The sequence below is a fragment of the Lepisosteus platostomus genome, chromosome 11 (genome assembly GCF_059453375.1).
Source record: "Lepisosteus platostomus isolate fLepPlt1 chromosome 11, fLepPlt1.hap1, whole genome shotgun sequence".
In the NCBI taxonomy this organism is placed as follows: domain Eukaryota; kingdom Metazoa; phylum Chordata; class Actinopteri; order Semionotiformes; family Lepisosteidae; genus Lepisosteus; species Lepisosteus platostomus.
Window position 1 is genome coordinate 47,005,484 of NC_142621.1, and position 20,805 is coordinate 47,026,288.

General features: G+C 46.2%; 1 protein-coding gene across 1 annotated transcript in view; it reads right to left on the reverse strand.

The window, feature by feature from the left end:
- smurf2 (SMAD specific E3 ubiquitin protein ligase 2) overlaps positions 1 to 20,805 on the reverse strand; it is a 63,652-nt gene that overhangs the window by 20,214 nt on the left and 22,633 nt on the right. Inside the window, exons 2-8 of the mRNA XM_088600106.1 lie at positions 14,365 to 14,403; positions 12,103 to 12,211; positions 7,009 to 7,142; positions 4,671 to 4,736; positions 2,942 to 3,026; positions 1,621 to 1,704; positions 91 to 293 (exon numbers count right to left, since the gene is read on the reverse strand). Coding sequence (XP_088456232.1) covers positions 91 to 293; positions 1,621 to 1,704; positions 2,942 to 3,026; positions 4,671 to 4,736; positions 7,009 to 7,142; positions 12,103 to 12,211; positions 14,365 to 14,403 — 720 coding nt within the window. The remainder of the gene's footprint in view (positions 1 to 90; positions 294 to 1,620; positions 1,705 to 2,941; positions 3,027 to 4,670; positions 4,737 to 7,008; positions 7,143 to 12,102; positions 12,212 to 14,364; positions 14,404 to 20,805) is intronic.

Consider the following 20,805-nt stretch of genomic DNA (forward strand, 5'->3'; position numbering starts at 1 on the left):
TGACATCAGAAGAGTCAAGCAAAGCTTCTCTAGGCAACTACTGCCACGTGACTAAGAAAACACCTGACGCGACCGGGCCGCTCAGCTCACCATAGCCCTCGGGCAAGTCGGGGGGCGTGTGCAGGTGTGTCCTGCTCATGTAGTTCCTGTGCCTCTGCGACCGGACTCGCCGCTCCTGCGCCCGGGGGTCCGTGCCCTGTCCGGACGTGGCGCCGTTCGTGCCCACGATGGGCGTGTTTTCGTCCACCAGGCAGCTCAGGGGTCTCCCGGGGCTGGAGTACTCAGAAGCCGGCCTGAGGAGCCAGAGAGGGGGGGGAAAAACACGACTGTCACCTTCAAGGAGCTGCCCGTGCGGCTCGGAGAGTTTCGAGGTCACCTGTGCTGGAGTCTGGGCTGCGCAGCCAGGTGAGACCCCGGCAGAAGTCTATTAAGTTGCTGGCTATGATCCGTTACACCTTGCCATCCACAGGAGATGTGCCTTCCCCCCCCCTCCCCCATCTTTTATCAGGCATGCCAAAGAGAGCAAATTAAAATGCAAATTCTTTCTCATCTGGCACAGGAAGTGGTGGCGAGAAGCCGTGCTGCTCGTATCTCTCACTAGGACAGTGTTGATGCAAAACCATCGCACTATTAACCAGAAATGGAAGGCAGCTTTCTCCCCCTGCACGCAGCTGAAGGATGACGGAGCCTGTGGGCTGAGCACGCCGACAGCGCCGTGCTGCCTGACGGACCAGCACTCAGGCCCACATGAGAACGCCGCGACAGGAAAGACGCTGATAAGGAAGCCGAAAGGGGAGCCCTGCAGTCTGGCAGAAACGGCCCCGTCGCGACTTTTTACACAGCCTGTCGCCTCGGTTATCTGCGAGGGCTTAGAGGACGTATTTCCCCAACTTAGAATGACAGGAATCTCCTGAAAACTGCGGGGTAATTTATTTATTTTTATCTTGAAATTGATACCCCCTCCCCCCCTTCAAAAGATTAGCTTTATTTTTTGTTTTCATTTGTGGAGACCACACATTACTTGTAACTGGCTGCAATTTCCCTATTTATACTGGAAACACATGAAGGAAAATGTTTTAGATCAATGAAAGCTACATTACCAGGGGGAAGAACACAGCAAATGTGGCAACTACTAAACAGATCCCAAAACAACAAGGAAAGCTCTTGCATTTTATTTATCTGTACGCTTATATAGTAAATATACGCTTATGTAGTATGGGTACTGGTATCTTCACTATTATGCTAGAGCTCTGCTGTATGCTGACCATAATGTTGACAACGGGTCTAAAAAAAACAAACAAAAACGCTGAGACAGCGTGAAGGAACCCTTTGGGTCCCAAATTAACGGACCTTGTCAGAGCCGGTTCCCTCCGCGGCCCAACAGACAAACACTACCAACAGAAGCGTCACAGAAAAGGGAAAGGAAGTTTCCCCTACTGGGGTCATCTGTTCTAGCGAGCAGAGGAAAAAACGCCCAAGTTTTCGCCGGGGTGCGGCCCAGGGAGGGCCCTGAGCCGGGAGCCAGTGGGGAAATCGGAGTGAGGTGACCTCGCGACTGACTCCAGATGTGGGGGCCCCCGGGGGCCCCGTTCCCCCCGCGGCGCAGAGGACGGGACTCACCGTGTGGGTCGCTCCCACTGCGTGGTGCGCGTGATGTGATTGAGGTACTGGATGCGGCCCGAGGCCGTCCGGCGCTCCTCCCAGCTGGATGGCGTTTTCCGAGGGGAGACAGACAGACAGACAAGACAGGAGAGACAAAGGCGGTGAGTGCGATTTCCAGGAAAGCGGCTCTCCCTAGCCGCGCCGCCGACACAGGAAGCGATCTGCTGCCATGAGTCACGGCACCGGAGGCTGGAGAGGAGAGAGGGAGAGACGGGCTTCACGGGGGGGGGGGGGGGCGGCATGGAAACAGATGAGGGGGAAGTTGCCCCCCACCCCAGCCTGCACTTTGACCTTCCTCCTGCCTGCGAATACAGCCAATCGCCTTCTTCTTCTGCCCTGGAACAGGAGCTGAGAAATCACAATGAATTCCCTGGGCTTTGCACTGCTCTTGTGCCCCAGCCGCTCCAGGTTTCCTTTATGTTCAGTCCCTGATCTCAGCTCGGGCTGCGCCGCACTCCGAAGAAGCTGACCGACTTTGACTACCTCCCAGACGATTCAGTTCCGTTCTACACCACCAGGAGGGGCTGTAGGTCATCTCCCCCTGCTATTGTTCCCCTCCAGACCAGCATGGTCAGACATTCACTCCTTAATGCATCAGGTGAACCCTGGACATGTCCTAGAAACCAAGAACCTTGACAACTCTAGAAAAACCTACCATGTCCACCCAGTTCAATAGCACTGCAAAATAAATAAGAGACAATTCCAATTCACTCTGTGTTGAATGGGCCCGAGAAAAAAAAACAGGTTTGTGATGTATTACAAGTTTCTCCAGATCTTTTACTTTATTCAGGAGGAACTGAGGACAAAGGGCTGCAAAGTAAAGGAGGAAACAATTTTGGGGGTTTAATTTCAGGTGGCAGTTCATCCTAAAATGGGTGGCGTTTTCTCTACTGCAAGCTGTGTTGAATTAAAACAGATTTTTCTGTAAACCCCCAGTAAAGATGAAGGAGCTGACTAACCAAGTCACAACATTAGTGCTGCTATATTGGAAGAACAAGGGCCTTAACTCCACACATGGCCGAAAGCATGAAGAATGAGATTTTTTTGAGCCTGTGTACGCAGGCACCCACAGAGTTTAGGTTCAGACAACCTACCAGGGTTGGAGATGCAGGGTCACTGAACTGAACCGGTCACTGCTGTCAGGACTATATATAATCACCATGAAGAAGATAAAAGAACAGACTGAGAAGTTCCACAATGATGAAGGACAGCGGCATTGAGGACAGAAACAAGGCAGCTTCCCAGCCACACTGGCCATGACAAGGAAAAGAGCACTCACCCATCGGGTAAGTCGTTGTCGAACAAGCGGCTGCAGTCCACCACAGGCCCGCCTGTGCCTATCCGATCCCTGGACTGCAGGCTCACTGAACAGACAGGAGAAACAAGCCTTCAGGACAGGACTGCTGAGGCGCCCTGGAGCTCTCAGATATTTGACATCACGGGGAGAACGTGAAACTGCAGACCACAATCTAACAAAGGGGCTTTTTTTTTTTTTTTTATACGGGCAAACGTTTAGAACCAATTTAATCGGCCACAAGAAATTGAAAATTCGTTTGTCCACAGTGGCTCACATTCCACAGGGGCTCTTTCCAGTCTTTAGTCAAAGCATTGCTCAAAGACAGCAGGAGACAAGAGTTCTGCGCCCTTGGTAAAGAATTGTGCTCCTGTATCTTTCAGTAAAGCCTGAATGCTCCTTTCTAAAATTTAAAAAGGCATACCGAGTTCTTTTTACATGCACTCTTTGCTCATGGGAAGATGGATTTGTTTTAATGACTGTATTTTCACTGCACTCCCTGTGACCATAGGGATGCAGGGAGCCAGATAATTAGACGAAGCCGAGCAGCTGGGCCAACCATTGAATAGCGTAGCCTCTCGGGCCATGTGCAGTTCACAACTGAGCCATTCAGTTCTACTGTCACCGATTTTACAGATGCAGGTCAGAGGCAAGGTTAAAGTAATCGCTTTAAATAACAGGACAGCATCGCTGGAGTGACAAGGCTGTAAACTGCACAGCCACACACAAAGGTTATAACGCTGGTGTAGGGGCACATACCTGGCTAGGGCCATCTGACTTACTGCCTTACCCCCTGTAATAAAATCTGATTCCTGTCCTTCCTAACGTGTTAATTGTCTCTAAAAGCACGGAGCGCTTTCTAATTACAGCAATGTGCAATTATAGGCGTAGGCTTATGTGATGCACACAAAGAAATATAATCTAATGTGTTGTTTAAGGGACAAGCACCCATGGCCAAAAAGAAAAACAACAAGGCAGTTAAACTTCTATTCGAAGCAGTGGACTGTAGTACTGTCTGACAATTGGTTAGAAATGTCAATGCAGGTATATAGTCAAAAATAACGGTCATGGAGTAGTGTTTTACCTCAGAAGTAAAAGGAGGAAGACTAGAAGCTGGAACTAATGGTGTTCCTGTGTCTTTATTTCTGCTATATTAACTGTAAAGCTACCTGTTACTGGAGGCTATGCCTGAGACTTGTAACACTTATAGGACTGTCAGTGGTAAAAGAGACATTATAACCCATTTCAGCTGCATATTGAGACATTACAGCTCTTCAAAGAACCCACACCCCACCACATCCCCACAATGTTATCTTTAAAGAACAGCTTAAGTATGCATTACAAAGATTTACCTTAATAAATAAATTGACTTAAATAACACCTATTAAAACTCAAGTATCTGAAAGCTGCACATGGATGACGGGCTGTGGGTCACTTTGGAGAAGCAGTTGGTGATTCACTACTGCATGGAGCAGGAGGGCTGGTGAGTTCAGAAACGGTTAAGGCTGCTCTAGGAACTACAGCATTCTTCATTGCACAGTGCAAAGCAAAATTTCTCCGTCTTGAGTGCGGTCTGTTTCAAAACAGCTTGCACAAACACTACCCAACATCTTGGGTTCTAAAAGAGGTCAGAGACTGTCTGGAGTTTTGCAAGACGTGACTTGCACAGAGCTTTTAAACAAAGGCACATTTCTGAACAATTGGTAGTACTTACCCACTATCTGCCCCCTCACAGTATCGTTGTCATTAGGGCCAAGCTTGTTGAGGTCTAGTCTCTGATCTGTTATTAAGAAGATGGCAATTAGCAAGGAGCTTCCTAGCAAATGAACGCTGAAAATAATAATTAGTAAATTGCTTGATGTTCAATTCCAAACATTCTTTGAATTTAAGGTTCCCAATTAAGTGGTATATTGTGTTAGGGAGAGACATAACTAACAGCATGGTACCGCGGAACATTAAATGCATGAAAATTTCAAAGGGCAGGACTGCAAGCAAAGCAATTTTGTGGCCACGGGGAGAAAAAAGATTATCACAAAACATTAAAGCTGGGAATAACTGAACAGTTTAGCATCCTATTCTGCTTTTTATTGACTGGTGTCTGCCAATGTCTAAAAACCCCAGGTCAATGTTCTAAATTAAGTTAAAAAAGCCAGGGATAAATTGCCTCCAGCAATCAGACATATTAGGTTGTCTAACTGTAATGCTTATCTGTTCAGGATGCTCGTCTAGACTAAACAAGTACAGTGAAATGGTTACAAGGCTGGAATGGAAAGTAGTAAAAACGCATAAAAAGCAGTTCAGCATCATCTGAAGATTGATTACAGGGTAAGGTTTGTTCTACTTTGGTCTCTGCAACAGCTGCACGTGGCAGTGAAATCACACCAAATGAAGGAAACAAAACTGAAGGAAAAAAAGGACAGTTTGTCATGATCAAACGCTAAATGGTATTAAAACCCAGAAAGTACTGTTTATAAGGCTGAACAAAAAAGAAAAAGCATCCAATACAGTCACACATGTGGCCATCTCATTCAAACACAAAACCTCAGATTGCTCTCCTCTGCAAAAAAAAAAAAAAAAAAGCCACCTGGCAGGAACTTCTATGAAATCTCACTGTCGTCTGTCACCATGACTCCTCTACGAGTCGATGAGCTATCTGCAAACTTGTCTGACAGTTTCAACCAACCCACACAAGAGTTCTTTGCTACTTTTATCACCACCACCACCCCCCCATCCAAATACAGTAGTTTCACAATTAATTTCCTTTTCAGCTTTTGACAAGACTATGAAAACCCTCAGAAGTCTATTTTAGCGACTACACTTACTTCCAGATGTCTACCGTGCATCTTTGATTATTTTTGTTCTACCGAAGACCCTAGTTAACTTGAGCTGCCTTCAGAAAACAACTTCACTATACATCATAAAAAAAACACTACCACACATTTTACCCTCCCTCCCCTCCACCCATCCCAACTACCTCCCTACTGTCAAGGCTAGCAAGTGCATCTCTTTGTAAAGGAGAGGAAATGGAAGAGTCGTAGCTTCTGCTCTAGTTTAAAGCAAAAACGTAGCTCTTGCTGCTCTGCCTATGATCTCGATCAGGGACGGCAGCAGGGCGTTCTCCATCATGCCCCGAATACAGGCTTCTAAGAATATCCAGCCATGCCACTGCGGAGACCAGGCTGCCAACACATGGTCTGATGTCCTCTAACTGCTGCAGAAGAACTCCGAGGAGGAAACCCAGGGTTGGGCTTGCCTAGAATCGCCAGCAAAGAAAGCCAAAAGCAATGTTCTGAAGTGAGGAAGGGGGGAGGGAAGAGGAAATTACTCTCTAGGATCCCAGTCACATGAAAGAATTCCAGACACAGAGATGATATAGTCTCTTGGGTGAGAAAGGGGTACAAATTTCGGGGATTATCCAATCGCCAAAGCCCCAGTGGACCCTTCTTCTAGCCAGACGTCCACATGATCCAAATTTGGCAACGGAGTGTCTGTCAGTAAGAGAACCGGCAACAGTACCCAGGAAGCATGTGGCACAGACACTGGTGCAAGCCGGTTTTCAGAGGAAAAGCATTCATTCAGCACATCAGCAAGCTTCCGTTCATACCAATTAAAAATAAATGTGCACGTGAACATTGCACTTCTGTTACTGACAAACCCTTCAGAGAGCCGTGCACGGGGGACAGACGGCCTTGTTTTGACTGCGTGTGAAGTGGCAACAAGGTGTCTTAGCAGACTCCGCCTTTTACTCTTTTTGAGTAAACTCTTCATCTCTATTCAGCAAGCAGGGTACCAAAAGAGGAGGATTCATAAATTTCCTAAATTGATGAGTTGCAGATGGTCAGCAGGGTGAAACTAGGACTAGGATGGAGAAACAGAGGTGCTCTGTGCTACTGGATTTGCAGTTTTCGACAAGACATTCCGGCCATTGATACCTGGTATGTATTTAGCACCTACCTATGAGCACCACCTTGACATTGGCAACATTCACTGGCTGGAATATAAACTGAGGACACTCCTGCAGACAAAGCAGACGAAGAGCAATTCGTACGTACAGCCAGTGTCCTTGAGCCTGTTGATGACGTTCGACAGGAGGCGCACGCAGCCCAGGAACCCCGCGCCCTGCTTCTTGTGGATCTTCTTGTGGTTCCACACGCTTATCGTTATGGAGTCGGACTTCCCGATGTACCTGGATAAAGAAAGTCGACAATCAAGACGGCGCCGGAAGACCAGGAGGAGCACCAGTCGGAAGGCACCCTGAGCGGCACGGCCGTACCCACAGCTTCCAGCACCACCAGAACCTGCCCCATCGGCTGGGCATTGGAGGGAGGGGTCAGAGGTCAAACTGGGCACTGGAGCAGTGGCGTGACCCGTGTACCGAGGTCTACATCTGACTGCCTAGTCGATTTCTCAAAACCTGTGGGCTTTTGTTTTTCCATCTACTCTTATTGTACCTTTCTTGTCTTGTTCTTTATTCATGATGTACGCTTTGTACATGAAAGTTATTTGTGTTCGAATCCCGGGTGAGGCCCTGCGGTAGCACACTTGAGCATGGCACTGCGCTCGGACTGCTCCAGGAAAACGCTCAGTGGTGTACAACTTCACGATGAAACACAATGACAAGTTGCGCTGCGGCAAGCAAGCATGCAGCTTCTGGACACAGCCTGCGACGGGTGACAACCAGACAAATCAATAAACAACCACACAGACCTATCGCAGTTAAAACTGCTCAGTGGATTTGTGAGGACCAAAAAAGGAAAGGCCTCTCAGACATTCATAAACCATTCACCCCCCGTGTGGATTTTATTCCACTTTTTATTTTCCCTAGCGAGAAAGCAACACCGGAGTTCCAAACATTGAGTTCTCAAACGCGTCTCGTTGGACAGCGTGTCCCGAGAGTCTCTGAAGGCCGGTTTAAAGATGGTCTTTTTCAATTCTGTAACAGTGGGACTTCCCGTCCTGCAAAAAAATAAATCTGGAAAACCAGGGTTGGCACAAAGCGCATGGGTTTTCGCCGTCTGGGTACGAGTCGAGAGGAGCCGTAAAAAAAAAAAAAAATCAACCAGGATAAAAATCCTCTGAATCACAGGAAGTCCCCTTGTCGGTCCCTCTGTGAGTGAACAAAGACGGTCTCTCCCAGAGATCATTTACCATAAACAGAGTAACACTAATTACAGTCTTCCCATCTGTACCTCACCTCTCCAGCTTATCCTCTCCCCTTTCAGCAAACCAGCCAGCTCCATCTTCCCTGCAGGGGCTTTCCTAGTACTGGCACACTATCGGCCAGCCACACCCACTCAGACGCAGCACGGAAAGCTGACTGATTACAGATTTTTTTGCAATTTGCACAACTGCAGCTGCTTTCTTATTTTAACTCAACATTATTTTCCAATATATCTACAGAGTACACACTACCGTCTCACTGTGAACGAGGCGGAATTTCGTCTAACCCGTATAAGAAACCTGCATTCAAAATTTCCGGCCATCTTTATTTTGCCGCAGCTAGAAGACGTCCGAGGAAGCCGGCTGCATTACATGATCATCAGGACAGTGGCAGATGAGAAAGCTCATTGGCCATTTACATCCATTATTCACAGTCTGCCCATTGATCGTTTTCTCCACAGTAAACCTTTTGAGCTGGGTCTCCTCCAAACGTATTGAAATAAGAAAGATGCATAAGTAGTGGAATGAAAAAGATGCATTAAGTGACCAATGTAAAGTCACTTAATGGGGCGCTGGGCCACCACGTGCAGCCAGTAAGTCCTGAAAGTACATAGGCTTAACCAAGAGCTCCTCTTGCAGACCTGAGGGCATGATTACAGACACCCAGGCCTGACCAGCGTTTGTGTACTTGACCCTGAGCATGCAGGGATATTATTTCCTCACTCACATTTACTTGTCCAAGTGAGACCTCACTTACAATATACTTGGCACCCCTCATTTACCCAGGTGTTTCCGTGTTTTTGTCCACTATCTATCTACAGAGCTGTCTGAATATATTTTCTGAAACTTTAACAGTACTGGCTATCCGCCAGGTCTTCCCTTTTTTCCAGGAAACATCCTAGACGGAGGACAAACATATCAGTGCAAAGTCATTAATGTTATCGGACGTGTTTAGCTATTGGACTGCTAAATTTACTAAAACAAAATAAAAGCAAAGAACACTGCATCTTGGTGTGTGCTGCACAGCGCAAGAGTGTTGTCTCTTTTGGTTTTTGTTCCAACCTGAATCGTCAATTAAATGATTTTGGATTAACTGATTTTAGTACTTAGAAACGTATAAACATCAGACAACTGTAAAAGATTTTTTTACTGCTGACACTTAAAAAACTAACTTCATTAAAAGTACACTAACCTGGAAAACACACGAGAGAAACATTCCAGTTCTGTAGTTAGTTAAATAATAAGAAAACACTGTGCAACTAAGAGCTTAAGGGGGGAAAAAACAGAAGAACACTAGACCCTCCAAGAATTAAGATAGAAATCCCTGGTATTCCACAAATGCACATTTGGTGTTTTATAGATTAGGAAAAAATAAGGGAGAAGGTGAAAGACTAGACAATGACAAAACGTCTAGCTTTTACACGCTGTTAAACACTGTTTTTAGGCTCAATTTTACTTCTTAAAGATTTCTCTTTCAGGAAATGCCACAGGACAGGTAAAAACTCCTCTTGTGCAGCACAGAGCTAGGCTAAACAATTCGTGTCAACAGCACATTACTCTCAAACAAGTCTATAAAAACCACCGTACAGTAAACAACTCGGTTTAATGGAATTCAGATTTAACGGACAAACACTGCTCAAGGGGAATGTTGTCTGTAAAATCAAATACCAGACTTCTCTCACAATAATAAACTGCTTATAGCAGGCATTGTTTGCATTTTGTAATGCTTTAATTTTTTTCACTAAAATGATCATGTGCAAAAAAGGGTCTGTAAAATGCACAGATAATAAAAAAGGTAAAAATATCACACAGGTTAAAAACCCAGGTCACTTTATAAGAACCAACAACCCGCATCATCCTGAGGGACAAAACCGCCACCTGTGTGACGCGTCCCTAGGCTGTCTGGGATTTGAGGGAGTTGTAGTGGGTCATGAAGGGCCTTTGTCAGGGGTATTTGCCAGATCTGGAGGAACTGACCTTTCCTGAAACAAACCTTATTCCAATGCGTTCAGCTCTTGGCTGATTTCATGAGAAGCAAACTCCCCTTACTCAGGGCACTTTGGACTTCTCAGTCAGTGAACCCAAAAGCTTTTTGCTTGCTAAAGAAGTTGCAAGCCAGTAAAACAGCAATACGAAGGAGCAGCGCTGAATTCTTCTCAGGTGAATTCCATCATATTAAAATGCCGTTTTTCATAAAATCAATAATTCCTCGAGCAAACCAACAACAAAAAAAAATCTATAAAGTCCTTTTCACGCACGTCATGTGCGTCTGACTGCAAATCTTTTAACATAACATTTAAAGCACAGGTGCTACGCAGGAATATTTAGTCTGTGTGAAGTTATTAAAAAAAGGTGGAGGGAACCTACTGATGGAGCTTCTGTGCACAGCGCAGTCTGCTTCTCCTGGATTATGTACAGGGAGATGGCTGCGTGCCAGTAAGACTCCCTCTATTATTCCTGGCATGCGAGTCATTTCCTGTGACAGCGTACGGGTCAGAGGTCACAGGCAGTCCGCTCCCTTAGCCACAGTGCTCCGGTGGACCAGCGCCATGACGCACGAGCTATTCCAGTACACCAGCGCTCCAGTCTCTACCACACCCTGGCAGACTGACACACGCTCGTTTCAATTTCTGTACTTGCGGGGACAGCTTATCGACTCGCATTCTGGATTCACTACTCTACTCACAACCAGCTGGACGTGGGACCAGACAAATCGCTGTGGCACTTCAGGAAGAAGCCGTGTGGTTTCAAAAAAAGTGATTGCCCTTTTGAAGGACAGTCTCGCCAGTCCTCACAAACCCCGTGTCTCAAATGTTACCGTCTTCGAAGGATACTTTATTTCTTTATGGGCCCCAGTATAGAACCTCCACTGCAAGCGAAGGGGCTTCTCTCAAGACGCCGAGGGGTGAATGCTGGATACAGCCAGCCTTCTGTAAAGCACGCAGCTCTCGCTCTGTCATTGAGATTGCACACTTCACAAACGCAAGTCTCTGTGGCATGTCTCACAAAGCACGTGGACCACAAATCTAAGCCGAGTCTCTGGCCACGCAAAATGCACAGCAAGACATTGTCTTTACCATAAGAGAGACAAAGCTTTTCAATTTAGCAATCACTGCTCTTTGCTTTCAAGTGACAGTCTATGCAAGCACTGGTTCTTTTTCTTGGGAACATTACGGGGGAAAAACTTGCTTTCACACAAAAAAACAAAAACACCGCAGCACCTGCAGAAGTACAGCTGGTGCTTTTATTCCACCCATTTTTTTCTGCATGCTGTAAGGAAACTAAACGGACACTTCAGCAGCGAAAGTCCATCCCGATTCCAACTGGAACTACGGACAGCTGTTCCTCATTACACATCAAGCTTTCTTGCCTTTCGAGGTGTGTATCGCTATGGCTCCTGTTTGGATGTGCTCAGTGCAAAGCTCAACAATGCCATTCACGAATGCAAACACTGACCTAATTTCCCTATCACATGGTCAAAGCTCAAAACTCAACTCATTTTTCTCCATAGTGAAAAGCCCTCAGGCTGACTGGGCAAACTGAAACCATTAAGGCAGGTGCTGCTAACAGGTAGAGACCAAAACAGACCTTTAGAACATTATCTAGACGAACATTGACATAACCCCTAGTGTGGCACTCCCTGAACCAATACCAAAAAAATGGTACCACAGCTCAGCAATTTAAAAATAAAGCACTTTTCTGGGCAAAGGGCCCACATTAGGACTGACGATGAAAAAGAACTATGTGACCTTTCACCTGTTTCCATTAAGAGCCCTCCTATTGGACCTCTTTGACTGCAATTATGAAGCCAGCGGTAATTTTAAAGAACGAAAGCGTTCAGCCACGTAGCACCGTTTTAGAAAATATTACGCCCATGGGGAAACTCCAGCCCCACACTGAGCATGGCGTTTCAGGGAGAAATTCCAGAGAGGACAGACACAGATGAAGCAAGTGAAGGGCTGAATTAAAATAAAAACATCACTCACAGGTCATAGTGTTGGTTCCACTTGGGGTCGAGGGTGTTCCTCACCGTATCCGTGGAGTGGCATTGTCCCGAGCCGTCCACCACCACCTTCGCAAACGGGTCGGGAAGTCCTGGGTGCACAGATCCAACACACCACATCAGCACGGCACACTCAGGAGAGCCCATCTCTACAGATTAACAGCTCACAGTTTTAACTACTGGGCCGGCTGTTCAGCTCAGTTTATTGTCATATGCACAGGTGCAATGAAATGTCTGTTGATGTAGCTGTGTTTGGTTTGCTCATGGACAGGAGTGGTGAATGAAGTTCTTCAGGTGCAGGGTTTGAAATCAGCCATGTGGCCCCTTCCTGGCACAGACCTCTAGGTTGTGGAATGCCCCCTGCAGATCAGGAACTGCCAGATGGGCTCATCACGAAGCAAGATAACAAACAGCACATTGCACACCCAACCAGGGCATAACCAACCAGAATGATTGTAACATACCAAAAACACACGTCAAGTCAGGCATTGCTTCAATAGCAGAAACAGCTGCGACTTTTTTTTCGTTAAAAACCGAACCAACCAACCAGCTTTTTGAACAGTATTTTGCCACATGGAGACCTAAGAATGCTGCACATTGTGAATGTTGGGTTGAGAGACCAAAGTTCTGTTTAAAATAAACGGACAAAGGACAGTTTTCTGGCTCTGCAGGAAATGCAATCAAGAATAAATTGCAGTCAGACACAGGGGTATCTCTGTTACAGGTAGCAGTGTTTAGTTTTGTGTAATAACAGCGACCTCGTGCCATTATGACGCTGTGTTCCAGGGCAGGAAAAACCTGTCGGACTGCCCTGGCCTGTGATCTGCCTTGCCCTCATCATCACATAGGAATTTCCTCCTCTGTGCATCTAAACAAGGATTTGTCTTCTGCAGTCATTTTTGGCACGGAGAACTGAAAGGACGTATTGAAAACAAAATAAATACAAAATGCCGTTTTTTATTCTGTGTCGGACAATGGGACAAAGTGGACAGAATAAGGATAGATCTCGGATCACATGGGCGCAGTGACGCCCCACCACTCAGTCACCTGCTATTACCAAACCTGCTCCGGTTCTACAATTACTGCCACTACTACCATTCACAATGCTACTGTTCCCAGGCCGACAGCACGGCTACTACTACTCTAATGACATTACTGTGAATATTACCATTGCTACTACTACAAATACCAGAATGAATACTACTTGCACTGCTATTACTATCAGACCCACTAGCATCTTGACCGTTTCTGTACTGCTATGAGTAATATGGCTATAATAATAATAATAATAATAATAATAATAATAATAAATATATATATATGTGCCAACTCACAAAGTGCTGGCAAAAACACACGTAGACGAACACTGAGAAATTCATTAACTTCTATTAATTTTGCAGGTGTCAACATACAATAGGACCTCACCAGTGCAACCAAGCATTTGGGAAACTGCTTTAAAAGACCATTAATAACCATTTAGAAGACTGTGTGCTTTTTTTTAGTTTGACACCAAGAAAAAAAGTTTACACTGGAATGGGTTTTATTGCAGCTACTTCCTACTAGAACCTTTGCTTTCTGGTTGCTTAGCTACCTCACAGAAACAGGTTGCTCAAAGAGAACAGAGTGAAGTCATGACCATACGTCCCATGCATTCCAGCCAGCGAATAGAAAAAAAAAACCTCCAACAGGGAATCCCAAAATTCCCAGCTAGTAAAAGTGATTAAAACTCAAGAGTAAAAAAAGAGTGGGGAAAAAAAAGACGAGGCTTTTGTCTTTTTTGTGAATATAAATTATTTAACCCATTTTTTGTTGGGTGTTGGACTCTCCAGATCTCAGTTCTCTAAACACTGATGCTCCTTTTGAAAAGAGCTGTACAGTGAAACCTTTTTAAGATTAACCAAGTCTCTCATTGTGGAGTGTGGAGTCTAGTCCTGTGCATAGTGCATGCCCTGATATCAGATTTTATGCTTTGCTAAAAAAAGAAAGTCTTGAGTTTCTCCGAGACATCTGATATGATTTTAACCTTTTCATTTACTGGTAGTGAGTCTGCATGACCTTGTGAACTACATGTCATGGATGTACTTGGCGATTGCCTTCTTTCAAGGAACATCTGATTATCAAAAGAGACCGAAGTTTGAACTTTGATCAAGTGTTTCTTGATTAAAAAAATTGCAGAAGTCCCAATAATTCAATAATTCCTGTACAACATGCTGCACAAAATATGTATTTTTAAAATGTTACTTACGAAAGAAGTCTTTCTTCACCAGGTTTTTTGCACACAAAACTGCAACAGAAACAGAGAAGAAACGCTTGAGACATTTTGGGGATGACCTACAAGGACTGTAATGCTTTTTCATTGCTGTTAATGTCATATTCAGAAATACAGACAATCATGTTTCTTAGACAAATAAACAAGGTGCTGGTATTGTACAACAAAAAGCAGTCTCAGATACCAGATCTCACACAGCACCAGCCAGGGACCAGGTGGAAAAAAAACATGTGGATTAGTTTCCAACACGATCATTATATTAATCACACGTTTGAACCTCCGAAACTCATGTCACCCTTTGGTGTCAAGAACGCATTGCAACAGCAAATTATTTTCTCCAAAGAACTTCTGTCATCTGTTTACTCTTTCACCCGTTCCTTAGGACAGGCATTTTGTTATTAAAAAAACATGACCTGAAATGTTGGGGGGGGGAGAACTCTTGGACCTAAGCCATTTGAGCATTAATCTAAGTCTCTATCCCGTACTCTAAAAAGCATGCTAGGCAAAACTGCATAAAATATTAAAATGGACAAGCAATTTACCATGTAAGGTTAGTCCTACAGATAGTTGGGACAGATCTATGAAGGGACATTCAGATGAACTGCATAAGGTCAGCAAAGTGGTCCGCTCCTGACCTCAGAGACACCAGTGGATGGACCAAGAAGGGTCTAATCTGGTTGGCTGAAGAACAGCGATACAGTGATGATGTGCTCCTACAGGCACTCTTAGTCTTTCTAGCTCAAGAATACCCAACAGAAAAAAAAAAAGAAATAGTCCTGCAACCCTGAATAATTCAAGACCAGAACAGGCCTATTGTAGGGAACAACAAGATCAAAGAATGATAACCATTTCCACTGCACAGTAACTTTAAATTATTAAATGTATAAGAGATCGTTCTAGCCTTTAGTGTGCTAAAAGCTTTGGGAGTAGCAGTATACACCAATAATCCATCAACAAAGCCTGGCTCTGGCTTGGAGCACTGCCTAAAAGCAGAGTACAGAACGCTGTTCCCTCTAGTTATAAAGCAGCTCGAGAGGTCAAAGCCTTTCCCCTCTGCCTTTGTCTTAGCAGGCTGCCAGATCACTGCACATCTCAATCAAGAGCTGTGTTGAAACCATGTGGCGTAATTTATGTCAATTAAAGACGGCCGGGGAAGAATCCGTTCACGTGACGGGTCTCTGCACTCAAGCTGCATGTGCATTCCTTAGGTTCAGGCCACACCGAGATGCTGGTTTCTTATCTTCTGGCTTATCATTTCCAGGAAGAGCTCCTCTTTTACTGCGGTACTATCTCAGCACGGGGCTCAGGCATCAACGCTACCTTCTGCAGACACTTTCAAAAGGGGGGGGGAATCATTCTTCAGCTTTGACTTACGAAGGGTTATCTTTGAATTGCGCAGGGGGCTGGAAGAGACAGGAATGGGATTACATCCTTGCAGACAGACAAAAAGCAAAATTCCACTGGTGGGGGGGGAGAGAATACATTCTAAGGTTTTACGGTCGTCCCCACCACACTCTAAATAAAACTCCAGAACTGGGATTCCAAGACATTCCACACGAGGCTCCAGAAGGCCACAGTTGTCTGGTCTTGTCAGAACTGCTGGATTCCTGCTTAATGGCAGTGCGAGCTCCAGCCAGAGTCCGCTGGCCTGACTCCTTGCTTCCCTCTCACCCTTGGCCAGACTCTCAGTGAACCGTCAACCTCAGACCCTCCTGGGAATCTGGCAAGGGGAAAGAAGGTGGCTGGTGGGCTGGCCCATGTCAGGTCCTGGATGCTCACTCTTCATGCCCATTGTTGGCGGGTCCGAGTGCCCCTGACAGGGCTGATTACAAGATGATAGGGTTTCCTCTTTCTGGCACTGATCTTACAGCCATCCTTCTGAGCTGGGAAACTGGCAAAGACAATCCACATGGGTGATGACCTTAATTGAACCTGCCCTGACCTGTGCCAGACCCGACCGTCGCCAACAAGAGATAAAAGCACTCGTGCTCCTGCACCTCTATCTGTACCAGATTTTTTTTTCCCCACCCCTTTTGAGAAAAAATTCTCTAATTGATTATGAAAGACAAAAGGCAAAAAAACTGTCAAACAGGAAGCATGAAGTCTACAGTGCTAATAAAAAGCATCAGTCAACATTGCCACAGGTTGGCTGGCGGCTCTAGAAAGCTTGTTAGCCAGTAGCTCGGTTTTCAATCAGCAGAGCCACAGGCTAAGTGCAGACACAGCAACTGAAACAATGCATCGCGTCCGTCTCTGCAACAGTACATTGACAGTATGCCACTTGCCGTCAAAATAAACCTCGCAAATGCAGGTATATTAGCAACATACCAAGTGACTGAAAAGCTCCTTTTTAGCCAACAGATACTCCGACAGTTTTAAAACACTTTGCCAGCACAGAAACGCCCAACACACTTCCGATGCTTTTACAGCTCTGCATCACAGTATGATATATTCAGAACTGGCGAGGTGCAGACATGCCATTTACCACATATCTCCCAATTTTCAGGTTTTCTGGTGCAACTGACATTTACAACAGCAGACGGAGATAAATGGCAGTGCTGGGCAACATGTTTTAATTACAGCTCGGACTCCGAGGCCACCAGGCGGAGAAGGCAATTCGGCATTTTGTGTATAAAAAGAGCTTGTACTACGAGTACACAGTCCAAACTACCGAGGAGAAGGCATGATTTATAGCCAGCCTGCGATTCTCAGGCAGGTGCAATAAAAAGGAGACACAATAGCAGAGACTACTTCTTCTCCAAAGCGAGAGAATGTCTTAGAGCCCAACCTCGCGTCACTGGGTTTATAACGATCGGGAAAGCTTTTGCTGTGACCTGTCAAGAAGGTCATTTGTCCAGCTCAACTTCCCAACTGCTCAGGAGTGAAAACCTTGATCGGCAGAGTCCCGAGTCCCCCCCCCCCCCCCCAATCCCTTTATACCTTGATCACCTCACAGTGAACAGCAGAACGTGCTGCAGTACGTGCAGAGCTGTCTGCCCCTAAAAGTTGAAACTAACAAAAGACGTTGTGCAAGAAAGAAGATGTTTCTGATCCCCGAGCTTTGAGTAAGTTGCCTCTGGGAATGTGGACATGTGAAAGTGAAAGCCGTCTCTTACTCAAATATCTGGCATGCATCTCTCCCCTGCTCTCCAACATCTGTCACGATACACACAGCAGACCCTGGGCAGCCTTTCAGGACTGCCCCAGTGATTACGGGGAAGGGCCAGTGTGAGCAGAGCTCACTCCACAGTTTTCTCACTAGTACCTCACCCCAGTCTCCCGGTGTGTAGGCCCATGGACAGCGCCCCCTAGGCTACATCTAAAAAACAGCAAAGGTCATTCTACATCCTTGGGTTAGAACGTCTATAGAAAGCACAGGGAGACATGAACCGGAGGACAGCACTGGCAGGAACTACTTGGAATGCATGTAAAACGATGAAGAGGAGGCACTGCCTTACCCAAAAGGCTGCATAAGTACGGACACATGGAACAGCCACGTTAATAAAGCCGATACTTGAGCTCCTTTCAAGAAAGGAAAGTATGAGATCCTAGGATTAATTAACGACTGCCAAACGGGCTTGATGGGCAGAAAGGCCTCTCGTTTTAGGTTCTACTGATGTTAAAAGCCAACCTCACATGGCCAAAGGGCACTCCTAAAATAAGCCCGGCGGTCACAGCTAAGATCCCGGTGGACAGTAGTCTGCACCGCAGATCAGCCCCGCAATTTGACACAAATTAACGTAATTGTCAGTGTCTGTATGGAAGAGGTCCAGGAGGTACAGTAATAACAGGAAGGAGCAGCTGCTGTGAAACGCCAAGGCATTGTCAGGAAATGCAACATTTATTTGTTGTACCCTGGGGTTGTGGTCAGCACAGTTCCGTGTAAGCAGTAAAAAAAAAAAAAAAAAACCCACACAGACACAAAATCAAAATCTCTAAATATGGACAGAGTCTGAAAATGGCTTAAACATCCGGAATAACACTGTTGAACAGCCTGGCTGAAAAAGGACACTAACCAAACTGGTCTTAGAACGCATCTGGCAGAATCTTCCTCGAATCGGGGAAGACGAACCCTGCCATTAAAGCTCAAACCGTCTGGCAAGAAGCCTTTCGGCATGTTGCGGATCGACGGCATGCGTCTCCAAAACAAACCCATCTCCTTTTTAGCAACGTAGCCTAAATATCACGGAGGGGAAAGTGGAAGGGAATGCGCGCCTCGCCACAGAAGACAGAAGACACGCGTTCGATCTCAGCGGACGTGTGGAGTGGGTAGATGATTTTTTTCCCCCCATTCTGAAACTCTTCAAAAGAAAACAACAAAAAAAAAGGGAATATACAGCCAATCAGTGCAAAGCCACAAGTGCTTCAATGGCATGAGCCTCACAGCCAGTCCCCCCCATCTCAGACTTCGCCCTGGTCACCCACCAGTTGTGGCAAAGGGCCTGAACGGCAGACTCCCCCACCGGGTTTCACCGTGCTTCCTTCCAGCACGAGGCCTTGCTCGGGGGTCCACTGGGAGAGCGGCTCTCCCGGCATGCCCAGCACGTTCCACCGACGCCAAGAGGAGCACGCGCAGGAGAGGAAGGGAACGGGACAGGCACTGAGCGGGACGACGCCGCTCGCGTTGCCAAACACGCCCTGAGGAGAGGATCACGGAGTGCCTCCGTGAGTCTCCGGCGTCTTTCAGCACAAAGGGAAAAGAAGACAACCGATTCTTTTCATCACATTAATGATTTCTCCAAGGGCATGTTGCTAGGCATGCTATTTTGGTGTGCAAGTAGGGCTATACAGGTAAGCATGGATGTATTCATGAGCTTAAAACCGACTTCTCCCTCCCTTTCTCCCTGGAGCAGGAATGCCAGAGAGAGAAATAGACACCCCAGCAGAAACACAGTGCCAGGAGGCTGTCAATCCGTACAAGACCGATCATGAAACGGACCATCCTCATCTCAATGATGTTTGCGACTGCTAGAGCCCCTTCTCCCCCAGGGTGGAAAAAAAGATGTTCTACTTTCAAACAAACTGCATTTCTGCGCTCCCCTGCTTGGAATAACGACCCCCGCAGCAAGGGAGGCATGTGCGTGATGGGAGCAGTTTAAGATACAGCTAGGAACAATAAAAACGGAAGCTGCCTCTACAGAGAGCACACTGCAGTGCGGTTACTGTTATTAACACTCGGCAGGAGAAATGCGGCCCAGCGATATACATGCTGCACTGTGAACTCTGCATGACCTCTCGGAATCAGACACACTCGCTCAGAAAGCGCTACTGCTAGGGCATTGTAAGAGAGAGAGAGAGAGAGAGAGAGAGAGAGAGAGAGAGAGAGAGAGAGAGAGAGAGAGAGAGAGAGAGAGAGAGAGAGAGAGAGAGAGAGAGAGAGAGAGAGAGAGAGAGAGAGAGAGAGAGAGAGAGAGAGAGAGAGAGAGAGAGAGAGAGAGAGAGAGAGAGAGAGAGAGAGAGAGGACTCCCATCACATCGCCGTGAGTCTCATCAGGGGGTTTTACCAGCTGACAGCTGCATAAGCAGAAAAGTAACCTACTGCATTTCAGACTTTTACTTCAAACATCTGCCAACACATTTTATCCAAAACAATACAGCCAAAGCTTGACATGCAGGAGACACCGTGTCCAGGTGCTGCAGATCAGCCAGCAACTTGTGAGACCTGAAAGGCAACAAACTAACATTCAGATGACCCTCCACCTGACGTCCCTAATGTGATTGCGGTGTTATAACAGCATCTAAGATCTTATTACTTAATCTATTCCAAACAAAAAGAGCACAGTCTTCTCATTTCTAATTCACCAGGCTTTTACAGTTGACGGGATTAATCGGTTAATTGCCAAAGTGCTGGAGACACTGCTTAGCGTTCTGATAAGCTGGTTTGAAGACGGGATTTCCGAACAAGATAAGCGAGCGTCTGCGGGCTGACGGAGGCGGCGGATCATGTCAGCGGCTCAAACGGACGCCACTTCTGTTCACACAGGTCTGCAGCCCAGCTCAGCTGTTTTCAGATATCGAAAAAAAAACAACACTATACACGAAAGACCTTTCATGTCTCAACAATACAAATCCCTGTCTGGACCTCCGCATTGATGGTGGGTTAATTTAAAAAGTCCAATTTAATTCAAGTTGACTGTCTTCAGCTCATGGGTCAGGACCCAGCGAGGACGAGGACTGCTCTGATGAGCCACCGTGGTTTGTCTGTTTAGAAGATCAGCCCTACGTTTAAAAAGTTTTAATTATCGTATTTATTGTAAAAGGTAAACAATGCGAGCAACTGCACAAGGAAGAAAACCTGGACTCTCTACACAGCTAGTGTTAGCACAGGAGGCGGCCTTTCTGCTTGGACCATTTTCATCGCCAGACCTGTGTTCAACGGCTTCTCTGCCAGTGGAAAGTATGAAGAGCCAGAGAGCA